Below are 16,981 nucleotides of genomic sequence, written 5' to 3'. Positions count from 1 at the left end.
TTGGCCCACAATTCCTCTTAATTTGAAAAAAACTTTTGTTTTTTTTTTTTTTTTTTTTTTGGTATTTGTTCTGCATAATGTGCTGTACTGGTTCTCTTTTAGTCTCTATTTTGTGTTTAATGGTATATGGTATTATTTACAACAATGCAATGTATAACATTGTTGGGGCTCACACTGATCTGCATGTGTACATCTGTATTATACTGGTAAGCCATTGGACTTCAAAGTATTTTAGATAACAAGAACTCATGAAATAAACTCAGGAGGTGATGAGGTAGTGCGGTAACCAAACTACTGACCAGCAGATGGCGATGCTGAACACCAGATGCTGCAGAAGGCTTACAAGAATCAAGTGGAAGCTGTGACGCTCAGCTGGGCTTGAATGTAAATAAAAGACAATCTGTTGGTCATGACTTCAGACAGACTTAACAAGGTATGCCTCATTCTTCCCAAGAGTTTTAATTATTAACTCGGTCACACTGTACTTATGTTTCAAAACAAACTTTGTCATATTAGTGAATATGACAAAGTTTTGAAACAGTCTAATAAGAAAACAGAGCATTCCAAAAACTGTATCATATCTGAAGTTCATTGGTCACAAAACTAAAATATATATGTCAGAAAAAAAACCCCCATAAGAACAATTTTACGTCTTGATGCCACCACCTGAATGGAGCATCAGAGAGAGAGAAAATAAATAAATATTTTGTTTCAGTATCACAGGGCAACACTTCTGACAGCGACTATTTTTTTCTCCTCATAAGTCCCACAGATTTACAATCATTACAATAACCTTCCTCCATCTCCCTTCAAATTAAACTGAGATAAATAAATATATTTGTGATTATCTGTATCATTTTTGGAGATGATAAATAAATAAATAAATAAATAAATAAGTAGGTTCTTCATATATCAAAAGCTTTGAAACAACAACAAATAGAAATAACTTCATAAATAATTTGTTTAACATAAACCTGTAATATGCATGAAAAAAGTCCCATTGTTTACAAAAAAATTTATTACTTCAATATTTAAATTTAAGGAACTTTTAAATTATTAAGTGAAAGCTGAAATATATATTATTATTAAATCATTATTTCACATTTAATTATTAGACAAATTAATTATCATTTTGACTTAGTTTATCCCAGGCAATGATGAGTAATTCAGTAAATAATCACATCGATATGATTTAAACATTTAATAAATCAAACGTCTAATACGTTTCGTCGACACTGATGTTTTTTTTTTTTTTTTACATACACACATACTACATATATATGAATGGATGTAAATATTTATTTATTACGTTGTGGTATTACTGTTAACTGGAACATGGAGTGCACTGGGACCATGCGGCGCTGGCCGACAGCAGGGCTGCTGCTGTTCACAGAACGGTTGGCGCTCCTCCGTCACTCCAGTCAGCGCACATCACAGAGTCACTGGACGGACACCAGCTGATTCAGAGAAACTGACTATGTAACACAGAACCATTTACCGACATTCACTCTTCGGTAATTCTTTCTTAGGTATTAGGAAGTTAAGGATGGTGTGAAAATGGCTAAGCGACCCGGGAGTAAGGAGGGGACGCTGTCTTCTTCTTCGCCGACCGTTCTTCGGAATTTGAACCGCGGAGACGTGAGCATGGACTGCGGAGACGGATCCGAGGACTTGTCCCTGGATGAAATCCTGACTCTGTACAGCCAGCCGATAAACGAGGAACAAGCATGGGCAGTGTGCTACCAGTGCTGTCGGACTTTGGCGCAGAAACACAGACGGAGAGGCTCGTCCAAGGCAGCGGGCTCCTCGGCGGTGGAGTACCCGAGGAAGATCGATGGACCTGGGAATGTGAGGATCGGAAGAGACGGGGCTGTCAAGCTGCACTTTGAAGGCAGCAAAGGTAACTAAAGCAGGCCCGGCCTGACGAGCTGATTATTTTACACTGATAACAAGGTAAACTGCAAGGGCGTACGTTACCCCAGCGTAACGAATGAACGGAGCATCCCCATAAAGAGGCCATATTGTTGTGGTTGTCTGCTTCCAGCCATGTGGTGAATGTGTTTAGATGCGCTTAATACGGCTGTTAATAATAAACCATAGACCACCGAATAGCTGCCGGTAAATCTAAGGGAAAGATGTATACTTTCAAAAATGTTTACACTCAGCTGTAGTTCTCACAACATAATGTTGTATTTCCACTACAATCTTAGTGAATATGGCAGCTTGATCATGCAGGCTGCAGATAAATGAATGGCTGTTTAAAGCCCAAAGTGGTCAGTTAGCTTCAGTAAACACTAAACCACGTGATATATTCAAAAATGTTAGAGCGCCTTGTTTCAAGGCCATATCCCTGCAATTTAGCCTGCACCAAGAGAGAAACTGGCTGGAAGCCAGGGACAGATTAGTCATATAGCTGCCAACAGGGTTATCATTAATGTTGATACAGATTTGAGCTGGAGAATGGGATTTAAACGTCCCTGAAGACACTTTAAAACATAGGGCAAATGGAGGAGTAAGTTCATAAAATATTTTAGATTTAAAGCTTGGTGATCAAAAATTATTGATTTGATTACGCCAAAAAAAAAAATGTTTAATTTAATTTACATTTGAATCTGTTGTAAATAATCTTTTAATTTGTCATTCGGCATTTACTTATAGAGCACTTCTCATGTAACACAAAGGCAAAACCAGGTACTTTACAGAATACAAAAAATGAGGTGAGGACAAACGTCAACAAAGACAAAACGAAAGTTATAAATAGCTGAGGGAAAGAAGGAAAAAGCTATACAGACAAGACATGTTGATGAGCAGATCTTACAGATAGACGAAAGTCTTCAGATAACTTCCAATTGTCGGACAGTGTAGTCATACTGTTATTTTAAATCAATACACTGCCAAACTAAAAGTGCAAAAATAGTTCTGTCTTTAAAACTTTAAACTGCTTTTTAAAAGTAAATATATGAAAAACTGACTCCCTTGTTTGCCACATATGAAAGAGAACGCCTCCCAGGCCCATTCCCATTAGTTCTACTATCAATTTACTTGCCATGTATTAACTGTCACCTTGTTGAAAACACACATTTCCTTTCCTTTTTTTTTTATTTTTTTTTTAAAGAATCAAGGCATTGCCATTTGAGAAAATAATGATATTTAGGTTGATCTCAGAGCATTTTATTTAACAAATCCCACTGGTATTAGATCTGGAAGTGGGAAAATCATCACGAAAGGTCTGATGATGTCATTTTCTTTCATCTACTGGGTTTGGTACCGAAGCAGCTCAGGTGTGTTAGCAGGTGTGCTCCATGCGTCAAAGCCTTGTGGCTTTGTATCTGCATTCCACGAATATGTGAGCGATAGAGCTGGGTGTGGAAGGAGGTGGAGGCCTGTTTGTCATGACAGCTTTAGGCTCTGGGCTTCTGTCTCATCTTTCTTGGGAACATATTTGCCACATGCCTTTTCTGATTTTCTCCTCCCCTCTCCGTCGCATCCCTCCTTCTTTCCAGCCTCTTAAAGTCCGACTTCTTGTACTGCCGTGTTCGGCGCTGATTGCCACAGAACAAACAGATTCAGCGTGTGCATTTGAGCGTCTTTGCTCTACCCAAAAATAGAACTGAAAGCAATGACTGGAAGCACAGGCTTTAGAGCTCTTAGTACATTAAGTTTGCAGATTTTGTGGGGAGTGTTTTTGACTCCTTTAGCTTGTGGCTGGGGTATTTCAGGGCTCTGTTCTGACTCTTATTAGGCGTAGTGATGAGAGGGATGTGAGACCTATTAAGTCTCTAGTAGCAAGAAGAAGAAGAAGAAGAAGCTTGCAATTCAATGTTTTTGCAACCTACGCATGAGTCAGTGACAAGGTGGTGGGATTTGGCAAAGTTCCCAGAAAACCAACCCTAAGCCTGATGGTTTCTGCTGATATTATCTTGTGTTAAGATGTCCCGCAGAGTGTTTAGCAAAAACATTCATAGCCCTTCAACTTTTTCACATTTTCACATGGTACAACCACATACTTCAATGTATTTTATTGTCATTTTATGCAGTGGATCAATATAAAATGGTAACTGAAAAGTGTGGCCTTGCAGAAATTCTTTGTAGAAAGTTTTATTTTGCTGAAAAATAAATCATCTCCTCCACATGATGATGCTACCACCACCACCATGTCTCACCTAAGAGAAATCATATCACTGCTAATTTTTGCCACAGGATGAAAATTTGCATGTTCGACTTTCGTCTTTAACATCTTTGTCGTGTCCTCTGCACGGTTAATGGAAAAGACGTAAATTTGCCCTACCTTGTGTTGTTAGTTCGTAGCATGAAATCTCCTAAAAATGCATTGAAATATGTGGACGCAGTGTGGCAAAACGTGAAAACTTTCTAAGAGAATTGAAAACCCCGCTGGCGGTGCTCTGATCACAGACCTGCCTGGGACAAATAGCCGACAGGACAAAGAGCTACACAGTTTTAAAAACTAGGTCATATTTTTTCGCTGATGTAGAATGTAGCATGGAGAATGTAGCATTCTCCATGTGAATTGGTATTCACATGGAGAATGTGAAAAATTTTGTCCACAAACTGCAAATTAAAGATTCTGCTTGTTGGGTCCATTTCTTTCTGACTTAACAACAACGTACACATAAATAATTGAGAATTAATTTAGTTACTTGGTTTATTTTAATGTGAAGTTTTGAAGACACCAACAGAACATCATTGTCTGTGAATGTCAATGTTAAAACCTTCGTTACCAGTAAGTTCCTGCATCATTACAGTGCCATCACCATACTTATTGAGTATGAAGTGCTTCCTCACATTTTCGTTCTTTGTTCATGCACACAGCTGGACTACAATCCTAATCTTTCACTTAAAGTTCCTGAAACATTTAGAAAACTCCACAAGTTTATTTATGTGATGGTTGAACAATTTCTGTGTGTTTCTAATCTGTTGGCATGTTAGATGGTTTCAAACTTTTCGTTTTCCTTTCTACAATTTTCTACAATCTCTCAGCACAGATCTGCCTTATTTGAATGAATTTCTCTTGTCTTTCCCATTTTGAATCACAGTTAACAGAATAACAAGATTCTGTTATGTCAAATTTATGCACCATGCGAAAGTCAAAATCTTAACCTCTTTTTCTTTTGTTTGTTTTAGATGAACCAGGAATGTAATTTCTCCTTGATCAGTTATAGGGGATGATTGTCTCCAATTAAATGGGCATCTTGTATCTTTACAAAATGTGTCATTTATATGCACTGATTTATTGTTGCACTGCATTAGTGTGTGCAGTGACTTCACGTCACTGCACTTTATCCTCTGAGCTCTTTCCTTCTTTCCTTGATACTTTGGTCAGACCTTTATCTCTAGTGAAAAGCTGGTTCATCTGAACTCACCTTAAATTAGCGCGTAGGTAATGATCAACCCGTTCTCTTGTTTCAGTCAGAGGCCAACCTATTGTGTTTTTCTTAAATGTGGTTTTACATTTTGAGAATGTTTTCCATTAGCAAGATCGGATTTCTGTTTTCTGCTTTATCTACAGCTAAAATGTAATTGTTTATTCACTCGTTGCTTTACTGCTCTTTCGTGGTTATGTGGTTATGCATTTCATAACTGTCCAGTATACCTCCACATGAATAATTCAGATGGTGTATCTGCCTTGCGGTGGGTTACAAGCAGCTACATGCACAATAAATAACCCGCTTCATTGACTGAATGTGAATAATCGTCCTTTTCTGCTTTTTCATTACAGATGAGTACCAGTCGGCGTGCACGTCGCTAGAGGTGAGTTAACATCAGTCTCTTCATTCATGCAGGTTGGAGCATTGTGCAGGGTGCCGCCAATTAGCTCCACTCCCTCCCGCTGTTTTGCTACCGCTTGTTTTTGCTTCAAATATACAAAGCACCTTTACCGAGAAGTTATGCAAGAAATAAGCCGGTATGTGGCCTGCGTTATTATATTACCTTCACCGGGTGTAAAGAAAAACATGAAACCCTCTGCCAAGTCAAAGTGAGGAGATGCTGAATTCCTTGTGATCATTGATGCTGGAAAAAAAAAAAAAGCGAATTATCTGGTCTGCAGACTGCTATTGTTTTTGGAATGTGTACATGTGGACAGATGGGATATTTGCTTTCTTAGTTTTTTTTCCCCCTCTATTAGCCTATACAAAAAAAACCCCTCACTAACCATGTATCATCTTTTGAAAGGATAATTACCTTGTTTCTATTTTTGCATTTAAAAAAATTACTTATATCTCAAAAAAGTCATGCATATTTTTTTTTCTTGAGTGCAAATGAAGTTTAGTTTTATTGGAGGATGAAGTCTTTCAGCGCTTCATGCTGTTCACACAGATTAATTACACAGCCGTCTCTCGGCTCGGCGTGTTTTCACTGTCCTTCCTGTTTGCTTTCTAGTTCATGTGATGCCCGGTATGTATGGTATGATGTTTTTTTTTTCACCTGATTGTTGCTACCTCAGCTGATGACCAATTAGCATAGAATTTTACAGCTTATTTGGTTTTGCTCGGTGTTGTGTTTTTCTTTTTTTTTTTTTTTAATTTTAAGCACTTTGGTCAAAATGCCTAACATGGCTGTCATCCCCTTGTCGGCGTTGCGTTAGTTGGTTTGAAGTAAATGTCTCAGCTGGTCGAAACAAGGATCCGCTCCTTGCATCCTTGCATGTTTGGTTTTGCTTACACTGTGTTTCAGTGACAGGGTGTGTTTGTTTTGTTTGTTTTGTCCTTTCTTACTTGGAAATAACACCTTGCACAAAAGCAGGTTTAAGCCGCAGGATACCGTGACAGTCGCAACAAAGTCAATAATGCGGTTGAAACCTCAGGACACGACCTGTCTGTCTGTAAAAAAATTCATTTTTATTTTTCAGCGCCACAGCTTAAGCATAGGTGGAGCTCACAAAAAGTGTAGAAAGATGGTGGGAGTAAACACTGTAGTTGATTGTGAAGATGGAAAAAAAAAAAAAAAAGAAACAGAATGAAATGTATTTGGAAGATCCAAAAACATCTACAAACACTCGCACAAAAAAGCTACAGCAAGACGTGGGCTGGGATGAGATTCCTGCAATACAAGAAACCTATTAGGGTAACAACATAACAATTTAAGGGATAAAGTATAATAGCAATACCATTTGTAAATAGTGTGATCTGATTGGTGTTAGCCAAGCAGCTTGTCTCTTGCCAGCTGTAGATTTGAAACAGTGTTACCTTGGTAGTGTAATAATGGGTGGTGTTCCTTCGGTTTTAACCCAGTGACTCTTCATGCTCTTACTTACTAGAAATAATCCCAAGTAGTTAAATATGTCTTTGTCCAATTTGTAATAAAAGCCAGATGATTGGCAGTGTGCAGTGATGAGTGGTATAGAGACTGTGCTGGACAAAATTAGTCACTCAAACACTTTGTCTGTCTTTAAGTTTTCATTTTAGGTCACTGGCAATTACTTTCAATTTTATTACGGTATTTAGCCTCCAAGAGGTGCAAACTTGTGTTCTTCATTCAGATTGCTTCAAAGTTTATGTTTTTGTCAAGTGTGTGTGTGTTTTTTTCCTCTCCTAAACTGTTTGCTGAATAACTGAAGCCAGAAATCTTCCCTTGCACTTTTCCCTGATGCTACTTCCTGATCAATTAGGGAAAATTAGTAACATCCAGCCGTTCTCACGGCACTGCCTCGCCTACTGGTGCAGAACTGGCCATCCCGTGTCCCTTATGTTTGGTCTCGCTTGTTATGTTTCTGGACTCTGGTGAGGGTGAGTCAGCTGGCGTCCCTCTTTCTCATTCCTCAACTTGTCTTTAGCTGTATAGAGTTGATTTACTCAACAGTATTTCTAAGTTACTGCATACGTTTTTACAGACACTAAAGTAGTTTTGAGGCTTTTTTGAGGCAAAGGGGCTGCATTATGATGCACCGTGCCCCTTCTTCTCAGGCTCAGATAAAACAAGCTTAACCTAGTTTGTTCTCAGTTGAAGATTAAGGTGTGATTAGCTTTAGCATCCTATTACTGGCATTCCAGTTTACCGGAAACGCTGAGGTCCCTAAAATTTACTTTGAGGCAAACACTGTTAGTTTTCCACCAACACATTTGAGGTGAATCCAAAAAAATCTGAAACTGATGCTAAACATCTGAGTTTCACATTAAGTGGCTCATATATTCCAGATTAATGCAGGAGAATGTTTAGAAATCGTATTAAAGTCGACATATTTCACTGGTTAGCGGAGACTGAGTGAGCCAGAACTGCAGCTGGTGGAACAGTGACTGCATATGAGGTTTCTGGACGGCTCCCGCTGCCAGCTGTGACCTCCGTCGCCACAAAGACTGTCTGTCATGCTCGTCAGCTGTGATGTCAGACTGCGCTATTTTCTAAAAAGAAGAAACAGATTTTTTTTTTCTTGTTTTTCTCTCCTAGACAAACAAGTCTGTTACTGGTAGTAAGGTATGCCAACGCTATAAAGCTTAATACAAACAGTTATGATTTCCTTCATATTGTTCTTAAAGTAAATCTAAAAACAGGCCAGAGAATTTTCCCTGGGACAGTGCTGCCCCTCCCTCACCTGTTGCTGTGCACTTTTGTGTCTTGCTAAAGGCTAATAATTTTCCCCCTTGTTTGCACGATGGATAAACTCGTCTGTTTCTCTCTCTCTGCTTGACATGAACCAGTAACCTCATTAGGCTACACTCTACTTTTTAACCAAATCAATCAATTGATTTTTGTGACACTGATGGCTTTGCTTAAAAGCTGGCTCCCTTAACGGTCCCGGGAGCGATATTTCCGCCCATACGTAAACATTCACAGAAAGCACACTCTGAAAGGGGGGCCTATTACGGATTTTTTAAAAACTATTTAACTTCGGCTTCATCCTGAACTGAAGAGATCTTCTCATCTTTATTTCTCCTGACGCTGCCAGAGCAGAGAGATGATTTCAGTTTCCTCCTCAGGAGTGTAAATTGATTGCACGCATCACTTTCTGCAAGCATTTGCACCTCTGGTAAAAGATGTGTGCAGAAGCCCTAAAATAAGCGGCTGTTACATAAAACGTGTGATCCCAAGAAGCCACATGTCGCAGTTCTCTAACTGTGAACTTTGGAGATTTGTTTAACCTCTCATCGTCTCGCTATGAGGTAAATTTGGGTCGTCTTCCAGCCTTGGTTCTCACAGTTCCAGTTATTCTAAACTTTTGAACAAATGTCATAAATATGGCCTACTTGACATAAGTGGCGTTTTTCTTGTAGCCGATTTTGATTTATGAAATTCAACACATGTTCTGCTGTTTCAGTTTGATAAATGATTTTATGGCTATTTACAGATCTTTACTAGGAATGCCAGTAAATAAGTGGGCCTTTGTATTTAATCTCAAACAGCTCTATTAACAGTTTCTCTGAAGCTCTGGCCAAATGATTCGCTTTTATTCTGTCAGCAGCGCTGTGGTGACGTACAGAAACTACCGCCTGAAACATCAGAACGGACTGTTTGACGCTGGGAGACGTGTTCCCAGGCCTCAGCAGTTTCCAGTTGACTTCATAGATGTCTGCAAGCTCAACGGTTTCTGACCGTTTCTGTCCCGCCAAGAACTACGGCAGAGGACGGGAGCATCCGCTCCCCGCAGTGGACGCCCTCTCAGCTGCCGTTATGTAACTGTGTTGCGATGGCTTTGCTCTACTGCTGCAGCAAATACTGGAGGCTGCTCCTCTGGCTGCTCCGTGAACTCAAATGACAGTAACGTGTGGTGATGTTGTCCCGGTTCTAGAAATTGTATTTCTGCTGAAGGTTTTCTTTTTTGTTTTTAACCATTAAATCAGTCTGCTTTTAAATAACTCAAAAATATTTTGTGAACAGGTTGTGAACAAAGCATGTTTTGTGCTAAATAAATAAATAACCCTAACCCCATATAAATTGGGATCCACACAAAGTAATACAGCTATAAAGTCGATTAATTGATGGTTTACAAGAAGGAAATCCTGAGCAAATGTCTGGAGATCATATATGAAGTACATCCAGATGCATATTTACCTAGTAAGATATTCTGAATTTATCTACATTATCTGTGTTAACATTGCAAACTATAAGCAAAGTTAATAATTAAACCAAAAGATAAGTTTGACTTCACTGTGGGAGTAAGAAATTCAAACCGAGACTATCAATTCACAGTTGATCTTAAAAAACGTTTAATGAACACAAACTATATTAACAACCAACATAATCATTAAATATTAAATCATCCGTCCATCCATTTTCTGTACACCCTTGTCCCTTAGTGAGGTCGGGAGGGTTGCTGGTGCCCATCTCCAGCTAACGTTCCAGGCGAGAGGCGGGGTCACCCTGGACAGGTTGCCAGTCTGTCGCAGGGCAACACAGAGACAGACAGGACACACAACCATGCATACACACACACACACACCTAGGGAGAATTTGAAGAGGCCAATTAACCTGACAGTCATGTTTTTGGACTGTGGGAGGAAGCCGGAGTACCCGGAGAGAACCCACGCATGCACAGGGAGAACATGCAAACTCCATGCAGAAAGACCCCAGAACCTTCTTGCTGCAAGGCATCAGCTCTACCAACTGCAGCCCAATATTAAATCATGTTTCAATAAACATAAAAAAAAAAAAAACTTATATTATGCTGTAGCCCATTCATAGTTCATTGTCATGAAAACTCTGACATGTTTTCATGAAAACATGTCATTATTGAGCTTATGGGTCAACGGATCACGTTTAAGCTCATCTTTTTCTTCAGGAGAATAAAGTCTTTCATAAGCAGAACATTCCACTACTGTTCATCATCGCTTCACCAGGAAATATCCCAGACCCAAACAAAGAAGATTCTTCAATAAAAAGCACCCTATTGTTGAATGTCAAGAATGCTTTCGCTTGATATCGCTACCTTCTTCCTAAAACTGTGCCTCCCCCATGCCAGACTGCGAGGCGAGTCGTCTTTGAGGGAAGCTGCAGGACGTTCTGACTGCATTTTGTCTGATGCTTGACCTTTTCCTGAACTTTGTGGGTTCAGGAAACCGGTGCTCCCGTTCAGTCTCCATGCTCCTATGACTCATCCTGCCGCATTGCCTAAGAAGCATTTAAAAAGTGGGAGATGTCCTGCGCTACCTGCAGTTTGACTAGCGCCGCGTGAATGTTCTTCATCATCATCATCATCATCAGGAATCAACCTCAGCTCGACGAGTCGTAGCTTCATATTGTGGTTTTTCCACAGAATATTCTCCACATACCTTTTACAACCAAGGCTTTCGTCATATACATATTTGCCCGTCTCACCTCTGCGCTTCCTTCTTCCTTCTGCTCCCTCCTCTGCCTTCACTTCCTGTCTCATTCCTGTAAGTCAGATGTCTTTATATAAGATTGAGACGAGTGATTAAAACACGCTTTAATAACCTTCCTGCTCCATCCTTCACTCAGATTGGGTGCTGGACAGATAATTCTTCCTCACTCCTTCTTACATTTAATGTCACACAAAGAACTCAGGCAGACGTGGTGTTGTTCCATTAGGAACTAGTTGAAGGAGTTATGTTAGTATGACTTTATTTTTAAGCAATTTACAGTGCCATAGAAAAGTATTGGCACCCCTTTAAACTTTTCCAAATTTTGTAGCAAACATTTTTGAGGATTTTATGTGACAGGCCAATACAAAGTAGACAACAAGTGAAATGGAAAGAAAATTATTCCTCTACTTTCTGTTTTTTTTTTTATCCTTGTTTTTAAGGAATAAAAATCTCAAAAGTTTGGACTGCGTTCATCTTTACCTTTGAACCTCTAAATAAAATGCAATGCAATCTGTTGTCTTCAGAAGTTAGTAACTTTAACCTCCGTGTACTTACTGCTGTTTTATGAAAGCCTTAAAGATTTGCTAGACTATTTAGTGAACAAACAGCATGATGAAGACCAAGGAACACAGCAGACAGGTCAGGAAGAAAGTTCTGGGTAGGGTTAGCTTAGCTTACAAAGCTAAGCTAACCCTGCTTAGCTTTGTAAGCTAAGCAGGGTTAGCTTACAAAATAATATTTCAAACTCTGAACATTGCATAAATGTCTATCACCTAAAAATGGAAAGAGTATGGCACAACTGCAAACCCACCAATACGTGGCTGTCCACTTGAACTGCCTGACTGGGTGAGCGGAGCATTAAGCAGAGAAGCAGCTTTGGGGTTTTTCCATGGAGCTGGTTCTGGTGCAACTTGCTTGCTCAGCACCAACGCTTTATTTTTCCACAAGCTTCTGTTGTGGCACCAATAAACTGGTGCTGCCATGGTTTCAACTACAAGCTTGAACAGAGGTTAAAAAAAAAAAAAAACCCTAAAAACAAAACCCTTTTTGTCAGGCGTTGGGTGTAGTCATTGAGACCAACAATATAGGCAACTGCAAAATTCTCTCATATTTCATATAATAATACAAATATGAGAGAATTTTGCAGTGGCGTTGATATGTGCGCATATTATGATAATAATATCAGTTGTGAAATATGCCTGGTTTCTTCATTCCTCTGTTTCTCATTTGTGCTCTCAGCACTTTTGCATTTTGTACATCTGCTGCTGTAAGACTAACCAGCTAAATATTAGATTAGCATTTAAATTGCACTTTCATAACAATTAGAATATATTAGCCATCAATTGTTGCACTCCAAGCAGTCACTGATATTGTGATAATGATACATTCAAAATATTACCCAGCCCTAGTATTTACCCCATCTGACAGGACAATTATTCATCATACACTCTAAAAATAGAATAATACAACAATAAAATAATGCCCTTTATGGAAAAATAAAACCATTGTTGAAAGTCTTGGTAAAAGTTTCCCACAATCCCTAAAGGGGGTGAATACAAATGCACACATATCTGACTTCTTTTTGTAAAAAAAAAGTATTGAAATTTATTAAGTGTTTTTTTTCTGTACTTCCACAGTTGTGAACCATTTTGTTGGTCTCTCACATAAATTCCAATAAAGTACTTTGGAGTTTGTGGTTGTGAAGGGGCAAAATGTGAAAAAGTTCAGAGTGAATGAAATTTTGCAAGTCATGTTTTTTGAAAGCTAGACTTCTGTAGTTGTTTGGTTTGTTGTTGGAGTTAAATGAAAGCCCCATTTTTGCTGTCTGTAACTCCATCATCCTCCTCTCGCCTGTCTGCCTGCTGCGGCGCATGATGTCCTGCAGATGGATTATGATGTTGCATAACAAGGCAGTAAGGAATAGGATATTTGTTTTGGGCTTGGAACAGGATTATCGGCCGTACTCCGCGACGGCGGATAAATAATAACAGCGTAACACTGGGAAGAGCAGCAGCAGAAAGTTTGTGCACCTTTTTCCATTTTTTTTGACTCCAAAAAAAGTTTTTGAATTCTCCTAATATTTCCTTATATTCCTCTTTGTTTTCTTACTTGTTATATTTGACAGATATTGCACCAAAAACATGTAGGAGTGCTTGATGCACCTGGATTAGTTCCCCTGTTTGTTTCAGTTTTTACTGAAAAAAGTGAACGTGAAAAGTAAATAACGCTGCTCCTGAGTTCACACCCATGTTCCTTTAGGAAAATACTACATTGTTCACAGTAACAAAAACATTCTATAGATTTGAATGGTGAAAATATTTAGGCCACTTTTTGCAGAAATGTTCCGACCTCTTTCCTTTGGAAACAAGTTTTTTGTTATAATTACGGTTTGTTAAATTGTCTTATCCTAGACAGAACTTGCTTAATTGTTACTCCAGGTTGTTTTAAGAATGGATACGTATCGTGGAGACAATGAGTATGGAAAATTAGATTTTTGATTTTATGCTTTATTATGTTTTGTGAAGATAAAATCTTTTCTGTTTTTGTGCTTAAATTACACTAAATTAATTCCTTTGTTGTTGATTTGCGAAATCCCAACTTCAATTTAATATGTTAGCCACCAGTTTTCAGGTTCCTGAGCTACTGAAAACACATACAGATAAATGCACACTATTACAACTGGTACCTTTTTCTTTTACATAAAAGTCATGATCAAAATTAGGATACATCTTTGAAGAAAAAGGATAACATGGCAATTCGATGAAGGAAGACATATTTTAATCAGCTTATGCTGCTTTGACAATGTATGTTGAGATATTTAGGGTTATGGCTAGTAACTTTCATACAATAATTATTATAAAGAATGAACTATTTCATTAAATAACTGGGAGAACGTGCTTGTTTTGTAACATATGAACTCTTAACGGTCCAACAAACGCTCTGTGTTACTCGACAGAACTCATTTTTAAGTTTTGTGGTTTGCAGAGCGAGTTATGAGAAACACCCTCTTCTCTGCTGTTGAAGTTAATGATTTTGCACAGGCTCAGTCAACGCCCTTGTCTTTACCAGCACACTCCCAGACTCCTGGCAGGTGCTGTGCTGTTCCCACGTCTGTGAAAGCTTCGCCCACATGCAGCGCTGCGTTTTGTTTGGGTACCTCCCCCTTCGAACAGCACGTCTCCGCCAAACAGGCCGCGTAAGAATGCTGTATTAAACGGCTATGGAAAGAAAACATAAACATTGCGTCATTTAACCGTTTGGTATGAGCTCCACCTGGGTCCCTCGGAGACAAAAATTGCCGTTTCACAGATTATTCAAAATATTATGTGTCAGCATACTTTAGATTTTTTCTTAAATGGCTTTAGTGCCATTTAAGAATGTCCTCACCATAGTAAATATCTGAAGTTCTTTCTGTTTTTGTCATTTTAAACGCCTATTTTATTGATAGACATCCAGACTAGGGAGTGTTAAAAACTGACAGCAACACTGATTCTGATTCATGTTTGTTTTTGAGTACAGTCTCTTATAAAACAATTGCTTCACTGTCACCAACATGAGCTATTTTCTTTTAAAAGATTACTGTGGAAATATTATATTAATGAAATTTGTGGTTTTCAGTTCACACCCTGCATAATAAATTTTCACAGATTTTCAGAAATTTTAAACATTTAAAAAGCCAGATTTATATATATATATATATATATATATATATATTTTCACACTTTAATATGCAAGACTGGAGCCATCAATAACTGGCAAAATAAAGTTGTCGACAAGTCGTAAAACTTTAAGCATCATCACCTGTGAAAAATAAAATTTTGATAAGATTTCAATACAAGGGAATAAAAAAAAAAAATCCCCATAATAGACAACCTGGACCAAAATATTATGGAGAATAACATAACCGATTTTTCCCAAGCTTATTTCAAGGCCATTGCAGATTAATATTTGCCACATAACTTGGTTAAAGTTGACGTCGGGAGAGGACATGGCACAGCGAGCCAACTGGACCTGCGGGAGTAAAAGAACAGCTTTGTCTGCTGGCGGTTTAAGACATTAGGAAGAATTTAAACATGCTGCAGATGGACGGGTCATTCCTCTCTCATTAACGAGAGGAAGCAGTGCTGGTATGAGCGAATTTAGAGGGACGTGGGTGCCTTTTATTTTAAGTTTGGGTTTGAGGACATGATCCGTGGCCTTAACTCTGCAGACGCTCTCTGTTTGTTGTAGGTGGTGGATCTCTGTTTGCTCTCAGTGAGATTATTCCATGAGGGTTTGCAGACGGGACGAAACGTGAAACTGTGTTGTCAGCTTTAAAGAGCGTAGTAGTGGTGGAGTACTTCACAGCAAGCAAACAGGAAATGACTGAATTACACTAATGAGATGTGCTCTTGTGAATAAAGTTGACATTCAGAAAAAAAAAAAATTAACATTTTCGTCAGTACAATAATTTCTTCCAACATCCTTTTGTAGGTTATTTACTCCCTGGGCGTCATGATCTACAAAGCTCTGGATTATGGCCTCAAAGAGAACGAAGAGCGAGAGCTCAGCCCGCCATTGGAGCGACTGATCGACATGATGACCAACACGCAGAAAACTGAGACCGACTCTTGTCCTGACGAGGGCTACGAGGCCACCGAGGAGGAGGACGAGTGTGAGGAAGACGACGGGGACGAAGAGCTCGACTCTGTTTCCTCTGCCAGCGAAGTGAGCAGCATCAAGAGCTACAGAGACGTCCTCTTGGTGAGTTGAGAATTTCTAAAAATCGTATCGACAGGTGAATTTTGTTACTCCATCGCAAGCCTCTTGTTCAGTCAGTTTGGACCTATTGATATCACCTAAGTTTTCGCTTTGTAGTAGCTCTGCAAAATTTCAGGTTGTGCTAAACTAGCCCTTAAATGTTCACCATAATAATACAAATACTAACTGGGAGAACTGGGAACTTTTTATACATTTTTTTCAAGGCACAGAAGCTTTTTGTTTTCATTTGACCTTAAAAGGCAGTGCTCCTTTGGCTGCACTGCAGTTAAGTACAATTGAGCTATTGAAAATAAATTTAAATAGCTTTCTGTTGATTAACGCTGACATGTAGCAGCTGACCTTCTTGCTTGTGGACTGATCTGATGCAGGTATTGATGTTAAGTCATGAGAAAGCTGTTTGTTTGCCATTTCCCGTGGCTAAGAGAATCCTCACACTTTTATAATTAGCCTAAAAATGTTTTGTTGTGGTTGTGCTATTGATGTTTGTCAATTTATAAGAGTGAAAAGGCACACCTTCTTATTATTGTAAAGCAAAAGAAGGTAAATATGCAGCTTCTATAAAAGACTCTTTATGTTCATTTTGGCCATGTGCGTCCTCCGCCTTGCATTTACGTTTTATGTTAAAGTTGTGAACAGAGGGGTTGTGCTGTGGTGGCGCAGAGGTTAAGCACAACCCACATATGGAGGTCTTAGTCCTCAACAGAGCTGTCACAGGTTCAATTCCTGGCCTTGGTGACCCTTACTGCATGTCTTCCCCCTCTCTCATTACCCACTTTCCTGTCAATTGACTATCAAATAAAGGCCACTAGAGCCAAAAAAAGTTGTGAACACTTTATTTACAACTCCAGGTCTAAATAAATCCCCCTGTTGGGAGCCGTCACACCGTAAGGGCCACAAGTAGCTGCTGGGTATACAAAGCAGTAAACATCCTGTTTTTTTTTTTTTTT

General features: G+C 39.0%; 1 protein-coding gene across 4 annotated transcripts in view; it reads left to right on the top strand.

Annotated features, from left to right (window-relative positions):
* The first annotated feature begins 1,398 nt into the window (after positions 1-1,398).
* Positions 1,399-16,981, top strand: part of spire1a (spire-type actin nucleation factor 1a) — a 30,687-nt gene continuing 15,104 nt past the window's right edge. For 3 of the 4 annotated variants that reach the window (XM_015035434.1, XM_015035432.1, XM_015035433.1), the window contains exons 1-3: positions 1,399-1,900; positions 5,738-5,769; positions 15,747-16,016. In XM_015035434.1, coding sequence (XP_014890920.1) covers positions 1,558-1,900; positions 5,738-5,769; positions 15,747-16,016 — 645 coding nt within the window. In that variant the 5' untranslated portion in view covers positions 1,399-1,557. The remainder of the gene's footprint in view (positions 1,901-5,737; positions 5,770-15,746; positions 16,017-16,981) is intronic. The other variant, XM_015035435.1, reaches the window with a different exon arrangement.

The sequence above is a fragment of the Poecilia latipinna genome, unplaced genomic scaffold, assembly GCF_001443285.1.
Source record: "Poecilia latipinna isolate Pla-1442-1.1 unplaced genomic scaffold, P_latipinna-1.0 Scaffold335, whole genome shotgun sequence".
Classification (NCBI taxonomy): domain Eukaryota; kingdom Metazoa; phylum Chordata; class Actinopteri; order Cyprinodontiformes; family Poeciliidae; genus Poecilia; species Poecilia latipinna.
Note: the sequence above shows the minus strand (reverse complement) of the source record. Positions and strands in the feature narration are given on the sequence as shown.